The 19217-nt window shown below is 37.8% G+C and overlaps 1 protein-coding gene across 27 annotated transcripts in view; it reads right to left on the bottom strand.

Moving 5' to 3' along the window:
* The window catches only part of RASSF6 (Ras association domain family member 6), a 71639-nt gene that overhangs the window by 1851 nt on the left and 50571 nt on the right, over nt 1-19217 (bottom strand). For 22 of the 27 annotated variants that reach the window (XM_086407591.1, XM_086407592.1, XM_086407587.1 and 19 more), the window contains 4 exons: nt 12666-12763; nt 11087-11271; nt 7008-7109; nt 6334-6385 (listed from right to left, as the gene is read on the bottom strand). In XM_086407591.1, coding sequence (XP_086263717.1) covers nt 6334-6385; nt 7008-7109; nt 11087-11271; nt 12666-12763 — 437 coding nt within the window. The remainder of the gene's footprint in view (nt 1-6333; nt 6386-7007; nt 7110-11086; nt 11272-12665; nt 12764-19217) is intronic. The other 5 variants (XM_086407613.1, XM_086407614.1, XM_086407610.1 and 2 more) reach the window with 1 other exon arrangement.

Raw genomic sequence — 19217 nt, 5'->3', positions numbered from 1 at the left:
TAATCCGGCCATTCATTTTGCTTCTTCTGCTTACTGTGTAAAACCTATAAAGAAGAGGAGTTGTTTCACTCACTCAAAAAAGCAAGTGGAAATTAAAACCTTTAAATGAACTACAAATAGACTTTCTCTTGCTATCCTTTGGGATTTGACTTTCTCAGAACTCTAAACTTGCCTTTGGTTTGGATGATCAGACAAATCTGCCGTCCCATTTATGCCTTTGCAAAACTTAAAAACATTCATTCAATAAATTTTATTGATCTTCCCTAGTTCCATTAATATAATTCTATCCTTCTAGTAGCTCAGATCCAAAACTTTGTAATTATCTTCAATTCTTCATTTCCCTCTCACTCCACATCCAGTCTTTGGATTTTCTTTAAAAAATATATTCTGAATTGTTATTTACATTAGGGGTATTTTTTATTATTTCATTCATCTATTGGCTTCAGCCATAATAATGACATGAGAAAGAAAACAACTTCCAATTTGGTATATTCCCAGAACTTCAAATTTCCAAAAGTTATAAACACTTCTACCACAAAATATTTCTAATTTTTTGCCTAAGTAGTTTCGCACCTGTGATTTCATCTTTATCAGAATGAAGCATGAACAGGACACAGTGCCCTTACAATCATTTTCTTTCCTCCTTCCTTTCTCAAATAATTTTTGAGTTCTTACTATATACCAGGCTTTGTTCTCTGTGCTGGGCACACTATAGAAGAGAGCAGAGTAAAATCACTTCTCTCATGGCCCTTACACTCATGGAGAGGATGGTGATAAGGAAGACACAGTAATAAAACCTATCATATATAGTGATAAGTATTCAGGGGGAAAGTTATTCAAGGAAGGGGATAGAAAGTGTGCGTGTGTGTACATATGTATATGCAGGTGAAAGGTTTTAAATTATTGATAGAATGGCTGAGGAAGGCCTCACCGAAGATGTAATATTTGAGCAAAGACCTGAAGGAGATGAGAGAGGAATCGTGAAGCTATGCTTCCCTGGTGGTTCAGACAGTTAAGCGTCTGTCTACAATGTGGGAGACCCAGGTTCGATCCCTGGGTCAGGAAGTTCCCTGGAGAAGGAAATGGCAATCCACTCCAGTACTATTGCCTGGAAAATCCCATGGACAGAGGAGCCTACAGTCCATGGGGTCGCAAAGAGTCAGACACGACTGAGCGATCTTCACCATAATTCACCATAAGCTAGAAGCTAAGTCGCTTCAGTGGTGTCCGACTCTGTGCGACCCCATAGACGGCAGCCCCCGAGGCTCCCCCGTCCCTGGGATTCTCCAGGAAAGAACGCTGGAGTGGGTTGCCATTTCCTTCTCCAATGCATGAAAGTGAAAAGTGAAAGTGAAGTCGCTCAGCCATGTCCGACTCCTAGCTACCCCGTCGACTGCAGCCCACCAGGCTCCTCGGTCCATGGGATTTTCCAGGCAAGAGTACTGGAGTGGGGTGCCATTGCCTTCTCCGATTTAGGGGACGTGTGTGTCAAAAGAATAAGTAAGTAAACTGAGCACCCATGAAGTCAGTACATGCCTAAAGATATCGAAGAGCTTCTCTTGTGGCTCAGACGGTAAAGCGTCTGCCTACAATGCAGGAGACCCGGTTCGATCCCTAGGTTGGGAAGGTCTGGAGAAGGAAATGGCAATCCACTCCAGTACTCTTGCCTGGAAAATCCCATGGATGGAGGAGCCTGGTAGGCTACAGTCCACGGGGTCGCAAAGAGTCAGGCACGACTGAGCGATTTCACTTCACTTCACTTCAAAGATGTTGAAGAGCAGCTAGGGAACAAGGTGGCTGATATGGAGATGAGGAGAGGGCTATTAAATGATGAAGAGAAGAGGTAATGGGACCAGCACAAAGATTTTGACTTTGCTGTGAGAAGGGAGACAATTGGAGGATCTGAGAAGTGGTACGACACAGTCTGACTTACACGGTTAAAGAATTGCCTGCTCTGTTGAAGTAGACTGATGGGAAAAAGGTAGCCCAGTCAGTCCCTTCTCTGGTATCATGTGTTTCTTTGGGCTTTTAAAAGTTCCAAGGGTCAGAACAGTTCTCATCCCCTGGACTGGACTTTTCCAGGAAAAAAATGCAAGACAGGGTCCAGAACTTAGAAGCCCAGCTTCCCCACAATTAGTCATATGATTCATTACCGGGTCCACAGAGTCAGTGTTTGCTGCTTCAATTCCTCTATGATTTCTGAATCAATGGGGAACCTTGATAATTCAGCTCCTCTCATTAACCCACCAGAACCCTCTTTTTAAAAAATAAATTAATTACTTTTAATTGAAGGCAATATTGTGGTGGTTTCTGCCATACATGGACATGAGTCAGCCATGGGTATACATGTATGTGTCCCCCATCCAGAACCCCCCTCCCACCTCCCACCCCATCCCATCCCTCTGGGCTGTCCCAGTGCACTGGCTTTGAGTGCCTTGTTTCATGCATCAAACTTGGACTGGTCATCTATTTCACATATGGCAATATACATGTTTCAATGCTATTCTCTCAAATCATCCCACCCTCTCCCTCTCCCATAGAGTCCAAAAATCTGTTCTTTATATCTTTGTCTCTTTTGCTGTCTTGCATATAGGGTCGTCATTACCATCTTTTAAAATTCCATATATATGTGCTAACATACTGTATTGGTGTTTTTCTTTCTGGCTTACTTCACTCTGTATAATAGGCTCCAGTTTCATCCACCTCATTACAACTGATTCAAATGCATTCTTTTTAATAGCTGAGTAATACTCCATCATGTATATGTACCACAGCTTTCTTATCCATTCATCTGCTGATGAACATCTAGGTTGCTTCCATGTCCTAGCTGTTGTAAATAGTGCTGTGATGAATACTAGGGTACAAGAGTCTCTTTCAAGTCTGGTTTCCTCAGTGTGGATGCCCAGCAGTGGGATTGCTGGGTCATACGGCAGAACCCTCTTTTGAACTTTACATCTTATGTTAACTTGGGTTTGCATCCTCAATTTGTTTTATGCTTGATAATATAAAACAATGTTTCTTACTTCATGGTCACCTGGGATAATTATTAGAAATATATATTCCCAGACTGTCCTCAGATCTGGAGGGGCTTGAGAATTTGTATTTTAAATGAACTCTCCAGGTCATTCTGAAGTGTGCCTCAATTTGAGAAACACTGTTATAGATCATGGGCTTAGCAGATAAAAGGTTTTAAAAGTACACTAATCTATTTTCCACATTACTACCCAAACAGGTGCTCTATGCTCCATTCTTTTCTCTATTCTTAGTCCCTAAAAAGGTCTTAGTTATGATTACCTTCAGTTCTGGATTTCATGTATAAGAAATGTGATTTTCACAGGTAAAATGTAAAGAACTATGGTTTTATAGTAAAAATAGGCTTCTTTTTTTCTGATTTTAAAATAATATGCATGTTGTGAGAGGGGAAAGGAGGTTATGTAGGTCAAAGGGTACAAATTTTCAGCTATTAGAAGAACAAATTCTGAGGATCTAATGTACACTTGAAAGTTGCTGAGAGTAGATCTTAAGCATTCTTAGCCCAAGAAAAAAAAAGTTAACTATGTGAGCTCATAGATGTGTTGATTATCTTGATCACGGCAATCAGTCCACAGTGTATATGTATATTAAATCATGTTGTACACTTTAAATATATTCAATTATATTTGTCAATTATCCTAATTATTCATCAATAAAGTTAAAAACCTTTATATACTGTTGTAATTATGAGGAAAAGCACAAGGCAGAAAGTAAAAATTCCCTGGAATCCTAGAACTCTGAGATAAGCAGCATTTGAGAGGACACCCCTCCATATGTCTCTTTAGGTACACACACAGACAATACATAAAAGTGGTCATATCACACTTGCTATTTTTATTGTACACATTTAAAAAAATCAAAGTTTATTTTTTGCTTTTTTTCTTTTATGCTTTTTCTTCTTCCCATTGTCTTTTCTGTATCTTCCCAGTCCCCTAACCAAACAATCAATGTTAATGGCTTGGTATTTATCTTTCTATACCTTTCTCCCTAATCATATACTCATATAAACCACATATTTAAACAGGGATTTATAATTCTTTTAAAAAAATGAAGTCATTCTCTATACATTTATAGGCATGTTTCATTTTTAATAAATATGTGTTGTAAAGTTCCCTCATTCAACTGGTACAGATCTAACTCATTTCATTATAGCTGCATATTAATCATGTATTAAATCATTCTTCTATGATGGGTAACTTTGCCTTTAGCTTTCTATCATTATAAATAACCTTGCATATAAATCTGTAGATAATAGTGCTTTGATTTATGTGAAACAGATTCTCACCAGTGGATTTGCTGGGCTAAGGAATATGTATACTGTAGATTTTTAATAAATATTGTTCAAATGAGTTCCAAGAGAGTAGGAGTCAGATCTTCACCAGAATTGCATGAACATACTCTTTTACTCTTATCTGTGCCAGCCAGTAGGTAGAATCAGATAAAAGATAACACGGCATTGTGGGTTGAATATACACGTCCTTGACCTTTGCATTTCCTTTAATACTTGCATTCCCTTAAGTTTTAGACTTTCCTAAAAATATTTACAGGTTGTTATTCTCTGAACTGCTTTATCATACTTCTTTGTATTTTTATTGGACTGGTTGCCTTTTCACTATCACTTTGCAAGAACTTTTTGATACTGTAGGTATTAATCTTTCATCTGATAGTCTTCATAATCTTTTGTTTGTATCTTTTACATTTTATACAGTCCAGTATTTTTATCTTGTAGTTTTCTCCTAAACAACCAGAATGAATATACACACACACTCAGAACTTTCAAAAATTTATATATATATATATATCTATATCTATCTCTCTCTATATATATATTTCTTATATTTAAGCTTTCAATTTATAAGGACTTCAATTTTATATATGTTTGGATATCCAATTTCCATTTTCTTATAGTTGTTCTGGATCAAAATGTATTATTTTATGTATTCAATTTCTGGCTCAAGCAATCAGACACTTAAATTACAACCTGAGCCATTCCTATAATTTAACTTCAAAATTTTTCAGTTTTAATGATGGCCATTCTGGCTGGTATGAGGTGATATCTCATTGTAGTTTTGATTTGTATTTGTTTAATAATTAACGATGTTGAACATCTTTTCATGTGCCTATTGGTTGTTCGTATGTCTTCTTTGGAGGAATGTCTGTTTAGGTCCTCTGCCCATTTTTTGAGTGGGCTGTTTGTTTTGATGCTGTTAAACATCATGAGTTGTTTGCAATTTTGGGAGGCTAATCTTGTATCATTCGCATCATTTGCAAACATTTTCTCCCAATCAGTGGGATATAGTTTTGTTTATTGTTTCCTTTGCTGTGAAAAAACTTTTGAGTTTAAGTAGGTCCCATTGTTCATTTTTGTTTTTATTTCCAATATTCTGGGAGATAGATTAAAAAAGATATTGCTGTGATTTATGTCAGAGAGTGTTCTGCCTATGTTTTCCTCTAGGAGTTTTATAGTATGCAATCTCACATTTAGGTCTTAAATCCATTTTGAGCTTATTTTTGTATATGGAGTTAAAGAATGATCTAACTTTTTTCTTTCTTTCTTTTTTTCACATTTAACTGTCCCTTTTCCCCAGCACCATTTGTTGAAGAGACTGTCTCCAACATTGTGTAGTCTTGCCTCCTTTGTCATAGATTAATTGACAATAGGTGCAAGGGTTTATTTCTGGGTTTTCTATTTTAAGGCTTTCAAAAATTTCATTTCAATATTGCCTTAGGGTTTCTCTAATCCATCTTTTACTCTTTGCTCCTAGCACCCCACACACAGTCTCTTCCCAAGGTCCTGATGCTAACTTTTACCCCACCACATAGTTCTGCACATTTTTCTCTAGCGAGGAAGAGGAACACTGCCACAATGTGTCAGAAAGAGGTAATGTTAAGAAAGAGGTAACAATGAGATCAGGGAGTAATGGTATGTAATGATGACTCTAGTAAAAGCTAGAATGATAAGGGGAAGTGAAAAAAAAAAGGAGTACAAAGATCAACAACTGAAATGTCTGCAATTCCTGGGAATCTTCCCCTATTCGCCAGGGCTATTTGATCACCATTCAGATAGTTTACTGCTTGGCCAACAAGCAAAGACTTTTGTGTTAAGCTCTTCTAGGATCCCTTATTCTTAGGTTGTCTTCCTTTGAAACTGTGAAGGATGAATAATGTAAAACACTCCACCTCTCTTCTTTCTTTCTTCCCTCCCTCCTTTTCTTCTGCAGAAAGAGGTAAACTGCTTTTCTGCCTTATTAATGGGCAGGAAACACATGCAGTCACATAAGAATAACCAAGTTTTCTTACCTCCTGTTGCAAAAATAATGTAAAGTGCAAAATCCTGGGGACTATTTTCAATCTGTCAATGGAAAAAAATGAACAGACATGAATTCTTTGTTAGTGTTTTCTAAGCCAACCAGATCCAGATTACGTATCTGTTTCTTCACTTTAATTTTTCACTTTCCTATATAAAATCTTCTCTGCTCCCTGGGGATAAGGTAATTTCTCAATGCAGTTACTAAAAGATGTTATATAGTTGTCTTTTGGTATCTGCTGTGGATACCAAAATCCACATATACTCTAGTCCCTGAGTTGGCCTTTTGTACTGTCAGGACTGCATTCATGGATTCAACCAACCGTGTATTGTAAACAGTAATATATGCATTGAAGAAAAAAATCCATGTATATGAATATGTATGGCTGAGTCCCTTTGCTGTTTACCTGAAACTATCACAACATTGTTACTTGGCTATATCCCAATACAAAATAAAAAGTTAACAAAAAATCCATATTTAAATAGACCCATGGTGTTCAAACAGGTGTTTTTCAAGAGTCAACTATACATAGGAAAGAATTTTTTGGAACTGAATATTTAATTTAGATATACATGCTTTTATGTCTTTTTCAGAAAAATCCATTTATGTGTTTACAATTAAATTATACACAAGATATTTATAGTTCAGTTCACTGATAAAGATTACCTTAAATTTTTGGAGAATTTGCTTTATTACTTCTTCAGTTCTCATATTACTGTTTACTCTGACCTTAGTTTCTGATCCAAAGGCTGGAGTGAAAATTGACGTCTAGAAGAAAAAAAAAAAGATTTTTGTAATTTTAAGGACATATGTGACAAACTAACAAGAGTCTGTCTCTTGAATCTGGCCTTCCTTTGCACAAAAAATCCAAGATCATGAGTTTAAAATTTTGCTTTCTTATTTTTACTTTCTTTGTTTTGGTTGTTGAGTACTATGTATGCCTTTAAGCAGCTTTATATTGTTTCTAGAGTAAGTTAGGTAAAGCGTCGTTTGAGAATATTTGAAATATTTTCATTAGATAATCATCCTATTCTTTACTGTAATTTAAGATTTCAAAATTCCCTCCTGTTTGGGAGTAATTGTTCTAAATTGTTTTTATTTGAACCATATGAAATCATTCCTTTTCAGTTGGTCAGAAGTGGTCCAGTGTTGGCAATTTCATGTGATTTAGCATAAATCTCAACTGAGGATTTGGGTAAAAGTGCTGCTAATTGACCATTTAGAACAATGTTTCTCACAAGTTGCTCTAATCAATAGTCAGCCCTTTAGATAAAATTTGGTAAACAGCTGCCATGATCCAATAAATCTGATACATCTCTCTTGGGGATTAGTAATGCACCATAAAAACTATAAGAAACATATAACCATACATTTTTTACTCATAATTTTATTCCTATTTTAAAATAAAATCCTGAGAGAGATGAAAAAATTAAATGGAAAATTCCAGAAATAATTCACACATTTTAAATTGTGTGCCGTTCTTTTTTTTTTTTTAAGTTTTTTTTTTTTTTTTTTAATATGGACCACTTTTAAAGTCTTTATTGACTTTGTTACAATATTGTTTCTGTTTTCTGTTTTGTTTTTTTTTTTGCCGCAGGCATGTGGGATCTTAGATACTTGACTAGGGATCAAACCCACACCCCCTGCAATGGAAGGCGAAGTCTTAAGCACTGGACTGCCAGGGAAGTCCCTGTGTGGCAATCAGAAAGTGTGTTGAAAGTGTTAGTTGCTCAGTAGTGTCCAACTCTGCAATTCCATGGACTGTAGCCCACCAGGGTCCTCTGTCCATGGGATTCTCCAGGCAAGAATACTGGAGTAGGTTGCTGTTCCCTTCTCTAGGGGATCTTCCTGACCCAGTGATTGAACCTGGATCTCCTGCATTTCAAGCAGATTCTTTACCATCTGAGCCACCAGGGAAGCCATTCTGAGTAGCATGATGAAATCTTGCACCATCCTACTCCACCCTGCCAATATCCCCAACCACTGACAATGTCTGCTTCTGACAGACATCTATCAACTTCATCACAGCCTGATGGTCCAGGATCCTCCTTCTGATATATTATCAGAAGGTCATTAGTAGCCTAATGCTGCATCACAATGCCTATGTCATTTACCTCACTTTATCTTATCACATCATAGGCATTTTATCATCTCCTGCCCTTATAAAATTGAATACAGTACTGCAAGATATTTTGAAAGAGAGGGAGGAAAAGACCACATCCACATAACATTTTTACACTATATTATTATAATTATTCTACTTTATTGTTAAATATTGTTGTAACAACAATCTCTTATTTTACCTAATTTATAAGTTAACCTTTATCATAGGTATGTATGTATAGGAAAGAACATAGTATATATAGAATTCAGTACTATCCTTGGTTTGAGGCATCCACTGGGGGTCTTGGAACGTATTCCCTTGGGACTATGTATCACAATCTAAGCCTCTAATAAGTGTGTTATTCAATATTGGCATTATCAAGAGCTTTCATGATATAAAAACATATCTTACAACTATTTCAACTTAAATTCCTAGATGCCCATCATTGCATACCCATTGATAGGGTGCTTTGGGTTTTGGGGTTTCATTTTCTGCTAGTTATTATACTGTAGTGAATGACATTTGTATGAAATATCTTTAGTTTCACTTGATCTCTTTCAATCAACAGCAATGACACTAATGTAAACTGAGTTCTTCTTTTGTGCAGACACTATGCTAAGTGCTAAATTTATCTCATTCCACTTAATCCCATGAACAGCCTTGTAAAGAAGGAAGGATGAAAGCTAAGAGATTGAGATTTTTCATTTGCTCAGCAAGAATTTGCAATCAAGTCATCAAATTGCAAAGACCAAGAATTTTAATTATGATGCTGTGCTGCCAACCTAGTGCCAATTTCATTCTTAGTACTGCGAACTAATCTGGAAGCTGCTCATTTGGAAACACGTGGCTTTCACAGCCTTTCTTAACACAAACCACCCTACATGTGCTGATGACATACAGCATAATTCTGAAGAGAAGAAACCAGGCCTATAGGGAGTTGCGTATCTGTAGGGGACTGTCAAAACTATGTTTTGGCCAGGGAGGAAATTCTTGAGACAGAAAAATCTCTAATTTGAACCAAAAATTCACAAGGCAGATTTCTCCCCACCAGTCTCCAAAGAGACATATGGATAGCCTTCTAAGGGAGGAAGAAGGAAAAAGGTAGAAAGCCTTCTAAGGAAAAAGCTTATGATGAATGAATTAATATTTTGTATGAAAGAGCTTAAAATGGTGCCTCACATAGAGTGGTTTTAAAGTATTTATTAAATGAATGGATGAATGATTGCTAAAATACATGACATAAAAAATTTGAGTTCTAGAAAAAAATGATCTATTTCCTACCTTCAGCCAAGTTAAATATCTTATAAATATTACATAAAGGCACATATAAGTTCAACACATATTAAGTGAAAAAATCAGAATACAAATTATATAAACTATAATTGATACTGCTGCTAAGTCGCTTCAGTCATGTCCGACTCTGTGCCACCCCATAGACGGCAGCCCATCAGGCTCCCCTGTCCCTGGGATTCTCCAGGCAAGAATACTGGAGTAGGTTGCAATTTCCTTCTCCAATGCATGAAAGTGAAGAGTGAAAGTGAAGTCCCTCAGTCATGTCCGACTCTTAGCGACCTCATGGACTGCAGCCCACCAGGCTCCTCGGTCCATGGGATTTTCCAGGCAAGAGTACTGAAGTGGGGTGCCATTGCCTTCTCTGAAACTATAATTGCACTTGTGTAAAAAGTGATATGTATATTATATGTGTAAGACCTGGAATTAGAAATTTAACTGATCAGAATAAACAGGGCTATAGCTGACTTGATCCTTTTATTTCAAATTTAATGTTTGAATGTACTTTGAACCAATATCTTTTGTAGCACTTACATGATTCTAATGGCATTTATGGATGTATTGGTTTCTTTGCCCAAGCGCTGAGCTCCATGCTGACATAGGCACTAGCTGAGCCATCTGTATATCTCCAGTGTGTATCACAGGGTCTGCCACTTAGGGCTGACCAATCATGCTGGTTAAGAACTTGGGTTCTGGCATCAGACAAAGCTGGATTTGAGTTCAGAGTTGGTACTTAAAAGCAGTGTGACCTGTGACAAATTGTGTAACCTCTGTGAATTTCTGTGAATCCGAGGTGATCAAAGCAGTCAATCAATCCTGAAATCACCATGAATATTCATTGGAAGGGCTGATGCTGAAGCTCCAACACTTTGGCCATCTGATGTGAAGAGCCAACTCATTGGAAAAGACCCTGATGATGAGAAAGATTGAAGGCAGGAGGAGAAGGGGATGACAGAGGATAAGATGGTTGGATGGCATCACTGACTCAGTAAACATGAATTTGAGCAAACTCTGGGAGATGGTGAAGGACAGGGAAACCTGGAGTACTGCAGTCCATGGGGTTGCAAAGAGGTGGACTGGTGACTGGTGACTGAACAACAACTGTGAACCTCAGTTAACTCATATGTAAAATAGGGGAAATAATAGTATCTACTTCATATAGTTATGTTTTAGTGAGTAATGAGATAAGCCAGCAAAACAATTTCATGCCAAATAAACAGACAGTACCCAGTAATAATAGCAGTAGTATATCTGATAGTATTGTAAGTTTGAATTGTAAATTCAATTCAGTGGTATTGTTAGCACAATAGACAGCATTCTTTCAAATGACATTAATGGAATTGTAACTCACTTCATGGTTGTAAAAGTGTCCATTAATAGAGGCCCTATGCTTCTGTCTGTCTTTTCTGTCCATCGTCAGAGGCGTCATCCTTTTCCTCACCAGGGTGGCTTCACTCATAGTTCTATAGAGTAATGGAGATTCAGGCTCTTCGTTTGCATGAGGCTTCAGAGTGCTACTGTGATAAGATAAATAGTCTGGGAAGAATAAAGGTTATAAACCCATATAATTTAGCTGCTCATCTCTTTGCATCATGGATGGATTAGTATTAATAAGTAATTATGTGGCTAAGCAATGAACTAAAATTCTTTTAAACAGAAAATAGCAATGATCTTGTTTAAGAATAGGGACATCTGGTGACACTTGTGTTCCATTTTACCTTGGAATTTTAATTTAATTGTAGTTAGAGTATAAGCAAGTGATGTTTCATCTTTCTCTAGCACTGGTGCTAAATACAAATAGATTTTTATTAGTGTCAAGATATTGGGATTCCCCTGTGTTGAAATGAGTGTTGTCAATGGATTAATTATTAATATAAGGATCCTCATATAAAAGATGCCAAAAGGCCATAGGACAAAACTAAGGAAGTCCTGGTAGGAGCATCATGTTTGTTGTAGAATATGAGTTGTTAAAGGACAGTAGAGGGGATGAATTGAGAATGCTTTGAAAAAAATTAGTTACACATTGGAAGTTGCTGGTAGCTTCATGAAGATAATACCAGCATGATACCCTTGTTCAGTCTGAAATCAGCTTGGTAATATCACCATTCCAGAAATGTGAACCCCACTCCAGTCTCAGTCATCAGCTCCTCCTTGGATCTCTATATACCATATAAAAATGAAAATCCATGTAAAATACAAAATATCATGCCTGTCTCAGTAAATGACAGAAAACTAATAGTATTATATCATTGTTGTTATGATTACTGATGTCACAAGTCATAGGAGCTGGCATTTTCCCTTGGTTTGTCAAATTTGATATGAACTCATTGGATGTTTTAGGAGATTTCTCTCTTTTTTTAAACTTGTTATTTTATATTGGAATATAGCCGATTAACAATGTTGTGATCGTTTCAGGTACACAGCAGAGCAACTCAGCCATATAAAGGCTTAAAACAACTCTATCAAATATAACAAACCCAGCATATCTGCCTCTGAGAAGCCATGTCATATTAAGTATTAACTAAAATGTTTAGCTTCTCAAAAGATGTAGAATTCAACCTGAAGGGCTTGGTCTTAACATAAAAAACTACTGAGTGTTATAAATGATCCTAATCCTTGGGGGGAAATACTGAACAATTTTATGTATGAAAAACTTTATTCAAACCATTCATTCTCCCTTATCTAATAAAGCTAAGTGACTTAATACATTTTTTTAAAATAATGCTTTTATATAGCAAAGTAAGGTTCTTAAACATTATATGAGCACTGTAGTGACTTAAGTTGGTATGCTCCTAAGATATATTTTTTAAATATAAAATAAGAGTTTAATAAGTAATGGTATATAAAATGTTATATTTTAGAAAAACATTTAGGATTCATGCATTGTATTAGCTAAAAGAGTCTCCTCATAATAAGAGTTTGATACTGACCTTCCTGGGAACCTGTTCCTCCAGTCACTGGAATCTGATCCCTGTCCAAGTCACTAATGCGATAAAGATCATCAAATTGTCCCCAGCGTGTCATTCCCCTGAAAAGTAATAAATTGTGTAAGTGATATCAATTATATTCATCAAAGGGCCTATCATAGTTTCCAGATTTACAGTATTAATACAGGACCATGGGCCTCTGTGGGTAGACACACCAGCCTAAATTATAACAATCTTTATATTATTAAAACAATATCTATACCAGAGTAGTCAACATACATTTTAATTAATTCTTGTACTGATTCTTAGCATGTTTTGACACAATATTTTAGTTACATACTGAAACACGCAATTATATAGATTCTGTAAAATGTACGGAATATGTAGAAACCAACAGAATCCATTCTTATACAGATACCTCACTATGCTCTTCAGTGAATTTAGATACAAAAGTGTTTATTCTAACTTGCATTGAGCTCCCATTGCATTCAAAGCATTTTAAGGTAAAGTGATTCCAGTATAATAAGATACAAAACCTATCTTAAAGACCCTTGAGCACTACAAAGAATTCAATTTATAAAGCAGGAAAATCTCTGGGAAAGACTCCTTTTCTGGGACGTAATGATTTATAAAGTGTACTATTAATTTTCAATGCATTCTAATGCCCAGAAAAAATGAAACTGGGCAACTGCTTATCTTTACCAGTTGGACCAAGGCTCATTTTTTATTTTCTTCCTGGCTTTAAATAAGTTACTTATTTTCTCTGTGCATTAGTGTTCTCACCTGTAAAATGGGGATGAACATAGAGTGAGGTAGGATAGGACTGTTGAGAAGATGAAAGAGTTAATTTATGTAAAACCCTTGAAAAAGTGCCCAACACACAGTAAGAACTCAAAATATGTGTTAAAAAAACAACCGTGGTTGGCTTAATCTTTATTGTCATCCTCATCACAGTCCCCATCATCTATATGTATTTCATGCTGGGTCTGGAGCCATTAGGGATCCAAGGTATTCCTAGATCTCTCTAGGTTAGTAGATAACTATCATATCTGGGACTAGTCTTAGCTCTTACTAAGAGTCTCTTCCAATGTCTGTTTTCCTTATGGCCAAAAAATATTAACCCGCAGGGAGTTTGTGACATTAATTCTACCCACATGTCACTGGTAGCAACAACAACACAACGTGCTTATTCATACTAATGGTGCTAAATATGAATAAACATGATCCTTTTCTTCTGTGACCTTTGAATTCCTTTGGAGTCTTTTACAACTTCTATATCAAGTCTCACAATAATAGCCTTGTGACATAGATAAGATAATCCTAATATACTGATTTATTAATTTTCCATTAAGCTCTACCATCCAGGATATAGCCAGTCAAAACAAATGTCCTAGAAGTTCAAAAACTTTACTTAGTAACTTTAACTCAAACGAGAACAATTCCAGCCCTGACTCAGACCCTAGTTATTCTTCCTTTTACTTTTTTTAAGTTGAAGTATAGCGACTTCACTTTCACTTTTCACTTTCATGCACTGGAGAAGGAAATGGCAACCCACTCCAGTGTTCTTGCCTGGAGAATCCCAGGGACGGCAGAGCCTGGTGGGCTACCGTCTATGGGGTCGCACAGGGTCGGGCACAACTGAAGCGACTTAGTAGCAGCAGCAGCAGCATAGTTGATTTACAATGTTTTAAGTGTACAGCAAAGTGGTTAAGATATATGTATGTATATGTATATATATTTCTTTCTCAGATTCTTTTCCATTATAGGTTGTTAGATGATATGAATATAATTCCCTGTGCTATTTGGTAGGTCCTTGTTTATCTATTTTACATGCAATAGTGTGTATCTGTTAATCCCAACTCCTAATTTATCCCTCCCTGCACTATTCCATTTGGTAGCCATAAGTTTGTTTTATGCGTCTGTTTCTGTTCTGGAAATGACTTCACTTGCATCATTTTTAAGATTTCACATGTAAATGATATTTGTGATGTTTGCCTTTGACTTCATGCAGTGTGATATTCTTCAAGTCCATCCATGTTGCTGTAAGTGAAATTATTTCTTTCTTGTTATGGCTGAATAATATTCCATTGTATGTATATATATACTACATCTTCTTTATTCATTCGTCAATGGACATTTAGGTTGCTTCCAGGTCTTGGCTATTGTAAATAGTGTTGCTCTGAACACTGGGGTGCATGCATCTTTTCAAATTATTGTTTTCATCTTTTCCAGATATATGCTCAGAAGTGGGATTGCAGGATCATACAGAGGCTCTATTTTTAGTTTTTTAAGGAACCTCCATACTGTCCTCCATAGTGGCTGTACCAATTTACATTCCCACCAGCAGTATAGGAAGGTTCCCTTTTCTAGTTATTCTTTTGATAGACAAAATTATCAATGTATAGAAGATTAATTTAAAAAGGCAGATGTGATTATCATAGAAAGAGTGTTGAAAGGGAAAGTGTTAGTCACTCAGTTGTGTCCGATTCTTTGAGACCCCCTGCCAGGCTCCTCTGCCTATGGAATTCTCCGGGCGAGAATAGTGGAGTGGGTTAATCATGGAAAAAAAACAGAATAACAGTGAAAAGAGAAACTAAAAAGTCAAAGCAACCCAATGCTGTCTCCCATGGGGGAAGACGAGAGAGCCCAAGCATGCCAGACCAGTGATGTGCTATAAATTCTTGGTAGTCCTGCCCAACTTGACGCCTGTCCTCACCTTCTCTCAGCTCAGTGATGTCACACAAATGTAGAGGAACAAACATGGCTTAATATAGCCAGTGTTCGGCCCCTTTTCTTCCTTACCATCTTAGCAAAAACAAGCACCTCCACCCCCAAATTACCACCCCCCAGCCTACCCCTTTTCAGCTCTGGACTATGTAATTGGAAGTGTCTCCATATACATGTGTGCACACGACCAAGCTTGAATGCAGTGACCCAGAGTGTTCTAAAGAAAACTGGTGGAACTTTATGTAACATCAAATAGTTTAAGTTGCCCAAGCATGGGCATGTCAGCCTTATTCCAACCAAGTTTCAGGATATATACCATTAGAAAATTTAAACTGCGGGGAAGTATTCTCATGAGCTGCAAAATAAAAAGGAGGTCAACATTTGATAGACAAATTGAAGGTGGTCACTCCTCTACCCACATGGTAAGAAAGGAAAAACACTATTGATGTTATTCAAATGGACATCTGTCCAGTTTCTGCTCTTTATGCCATTCTGCCATGACTTGAACAAAGCATGTCACAGCAGACTTTGGAAAGACATTGAAAACAGAAAGGGAAACCGGTGCCAGCCAACATAACCTCAGTAAGGTTGCTTTTACAAAAAATTTCCAAAACAAAATACTTGGACCAGTTATAGATATCAAAGCACTGCCCACAAAGTGTTTCCATAAAGGATCACAAGTGGTCACAGCTCAAACTGATTTATTTTTAAACTGTTACCACTCGCATTAAGCTGATTCAGTGTGACTCATTTCAAAGATAATGTAAACAAAATAGCTTGATTCTCTCCAAAGGTGAGTTGAAAGAAAAGATTATAGCCCTTCCTGCAGCTGAGTACACAACTTCCACGTCTTTTGTACCACATCCAACCGCTGGAGATATTAAGTCTGTGAACCTGAGCGAACAGAGGTGTAAGTTCTGCCCGCACAAGTCCAGTATGGGAAAGGGAGCAATAAAAATTCTTAGGCAGTGAGTAGTGATAGTCCATTTCCTTACACAATTTCATTCAAGGCTCAAAATTTAATGGCAACCCACTCCAGTACTCTTGCCTGGAAAATCCCATGGACACAGGAGCCTGGTAGGCTGCAGTCCATGGGGTCACTAAGGGTCGGACACGACTGAAGCGACTTCACTTTCACTTTTCACTTTCATGCATTGGAGAAGGAAATGGCAGCCCACTCCAGTGTTCTTGCCTGGAGAATCCCAGGGACGGGGGACCCTGGTGGGCTGCCGTCTATGGGGTCCCACAGAGTCGGACACGACTGAAGCGACTTAGCAGCTTAGCAGCAGCAGCAGCAAAGAAGGCTTCAGCAATACGTGAACCGTGAACTTCCAGATGTTCAAGCTGGTTTTAGAAAAGGCAGAGGAACCAGAGATCAAATTGCCAACATCTGCTGGATCATCAAAAAAGCAAGAGAGTTCCAGAAAAACATCTGTTTCTGTTTTATTGACTATGCCAAAGGCTTTGACTGTGTGGATCAAAGTAAACTGTGGAAAATTCTGAAAGAGATGGCAATACCAGACCACCTGACCTGCCTCTTGAGAAACCTATATGCAGGTCAGGAAGCAACAGTTAGAACTGGACATGGAACAACAGAATGGTTCCAAATAGGAAAAGTAGTAGGTCAAGGCTGTATATTATCACCCTGCTTATTTAACTTACATGCAGAGTACATCATGAGAAACGCTGGGCTGCATGAAGCACAAGCTGGAATCAAGACTGCCAGGAGAAATATCAATAACCTCAGATATGCAGATGATACCACTCTGATGGCAGAAAGTGAAGAGGAACTAAAGAGCCTCTTGATGAAAGTGAAAGAGGAGAGTAAAAAAGTTGGCTTAAAGCTCAACATTCAGAAAACAAAGATCATGGCATCTGGTCCCATCACTTCATGGGAAATAGATAGGGAAACAGTGAAAACAGTGTCAGACTTTATTTTTTTGGGCTCCAAAATCACTGCAGATGGTGACTGCAGCCATGATATTAAAAGACACTTACTCCTTGGAAGGAAAGTTAGGACCAACCTAGATAGCATATTCAAAAGCAGAGACATTACTTTGCCAACAAAGGTCTGTCTAGTCAAGGCTATGGTTTTTCCAGTAGTCATGTATGGATGTGAGAGTTGGACTGTGAAGAAAGCTGAGTGCCGAAGAATTGATGCTTTTGAACTGTGGTGTTGGAGAAGACTCTTGAGAGTCCCTTGGACTGCAAGGAGATCCAACCAGTCCATCCTAAAGGAGATCAGTCCTGGGTGTTCTTTGGAAGGAATGATGCTGAAGCTGAAACTCCAGTACTCTGGCCACCTCATGCGAAGAGTTGACTCATTGGAAAAGACTCTGTTGCTGGGAGGGATTGGGGGCAGGAGGAAAAGGGGAAGACAGAGGATGAGATGGCTGGATGGCATCACCGACTCGATGGACATGAGTCTGAGTGAACTCCGGGAGTTGGTGATGGACAGGGAGGCCTGGCGTGCTGCGACTCATGGGGTTGCAAATAGTAGGACACAACTGAGCTACTGAACTGAACTGAACTGGCCTGAAAGGATGGCAATCAGAGTGAGGGTGTCTAGAACTGAATTGAAACAAAGTATAATACTTTAGGGACTTCCCAGGTGGCGCTAGTGGTAAAGAAAGTGAAAGTGAAGTCGCTCAGTCCTGTCTGAGTCTTTGCAACCCCATGGACTGTAGCCTACCAGGCTTGTCTGTCCATGGGATTATCCAGGCAATAGTACTGCAGTGGATTGCCATTCCTGCCTGCAAATGGAAGAAACTTAAGAGACACGGGTTTGATCCCTGGGTCAGGAAGATCCCCTGGAGGAGGGCATGGCAATGCACTCCAGTATTCTTGCCTGGAGAATCCCATGGACAGAGAAGCCTGGTGGGCTATGGTCCATAGGGTCACAAAGAGTTGGACACAACTGAGTGACTTAGCACTCATGCACACATAATACTTTAGGTGGGACTGCATCCCACTAGGGAACAAGAGGTCAAGGAACAGTTATTCCAAATTGTGCTGCACATTCTGGCTAACTGTTCAGCTGGTTCCCACAAAGGCTTCTTGGATAATTAATCACAATTGAATCAAGTGAATCTAATCTTGCTCTTTTGTGGGACAGGAGTGGGGTCATTTTCTGACAATTTTTACTCACCAGAAAAATATGATATCCTGCAAATATGCACTTCAAATATTCTCCCAGTAAGTCTCATTACTGTGGTAAAGAGCAAGCAAAGTTTTCAAGGGTGGTCTTTCTCAACTTGAAACAAAAAGAGATAGATTTTTTTTTTTCTGGTCATGCCACACAGCATATGGGATCTTAGTTCCCCAGCCAGGGATTGAACCATGCCCCCTGCATTGGAAGCTCAGAGTCTTAACCACCAGACTTCCAGGGAAGTCCCTAAAGGAGATAATTTATCTTTGGTTCACAGCATTATTCTGATAAATAACAAAAAAGGCAAATGGATTTTATGGAAGGCAACTCATGAGAATATTAATTTATAATCTTCCATAGAATATTGAAAGGCATTAATATACCTTGTCTACTTGGGCTCTTGAAACTCATTCTCAAGTTCAGGGTTTCTAGGAATAAGTGTTTTGAATTTTAATTCGGAAAATTAAAAAAATATATCTTGGGATACACATTCAAAATCATGATAGCTTAATGTGATAATTTAGGTAGCTTACTGCATTTCCTTGACATCTCCCCATAATGTCTCATACTAATTAACTTTTCATGATTCAACTAATTAAAACACATCGAACAGAGCTGACTGCTCGGAGAACTTTGCAATGAGTTCTTAGGCAATATGAAGAATGATGGCTAATTTTGCC

The sequence above is a fragment of the Bos grunniens genome, chromosome 6, assembly GCF_055505025.1.
Source record: "Bos grunniens cultivar Pamir isolate PY7600 chromosome 6, Bosgru_T2T1.0, whole genome shotgun sequence".
Classification (NCBI taxonomy): Eukaryota; Metazoa; Chordata; class Mammalia; order Artiodactyla; family Bovidae; genus Bos; species Bos grunniens.
Note: the sequence above shows the minus strand (reverse complement) of the source record. Positions and strands in the feature narration are given on the sequence as shown.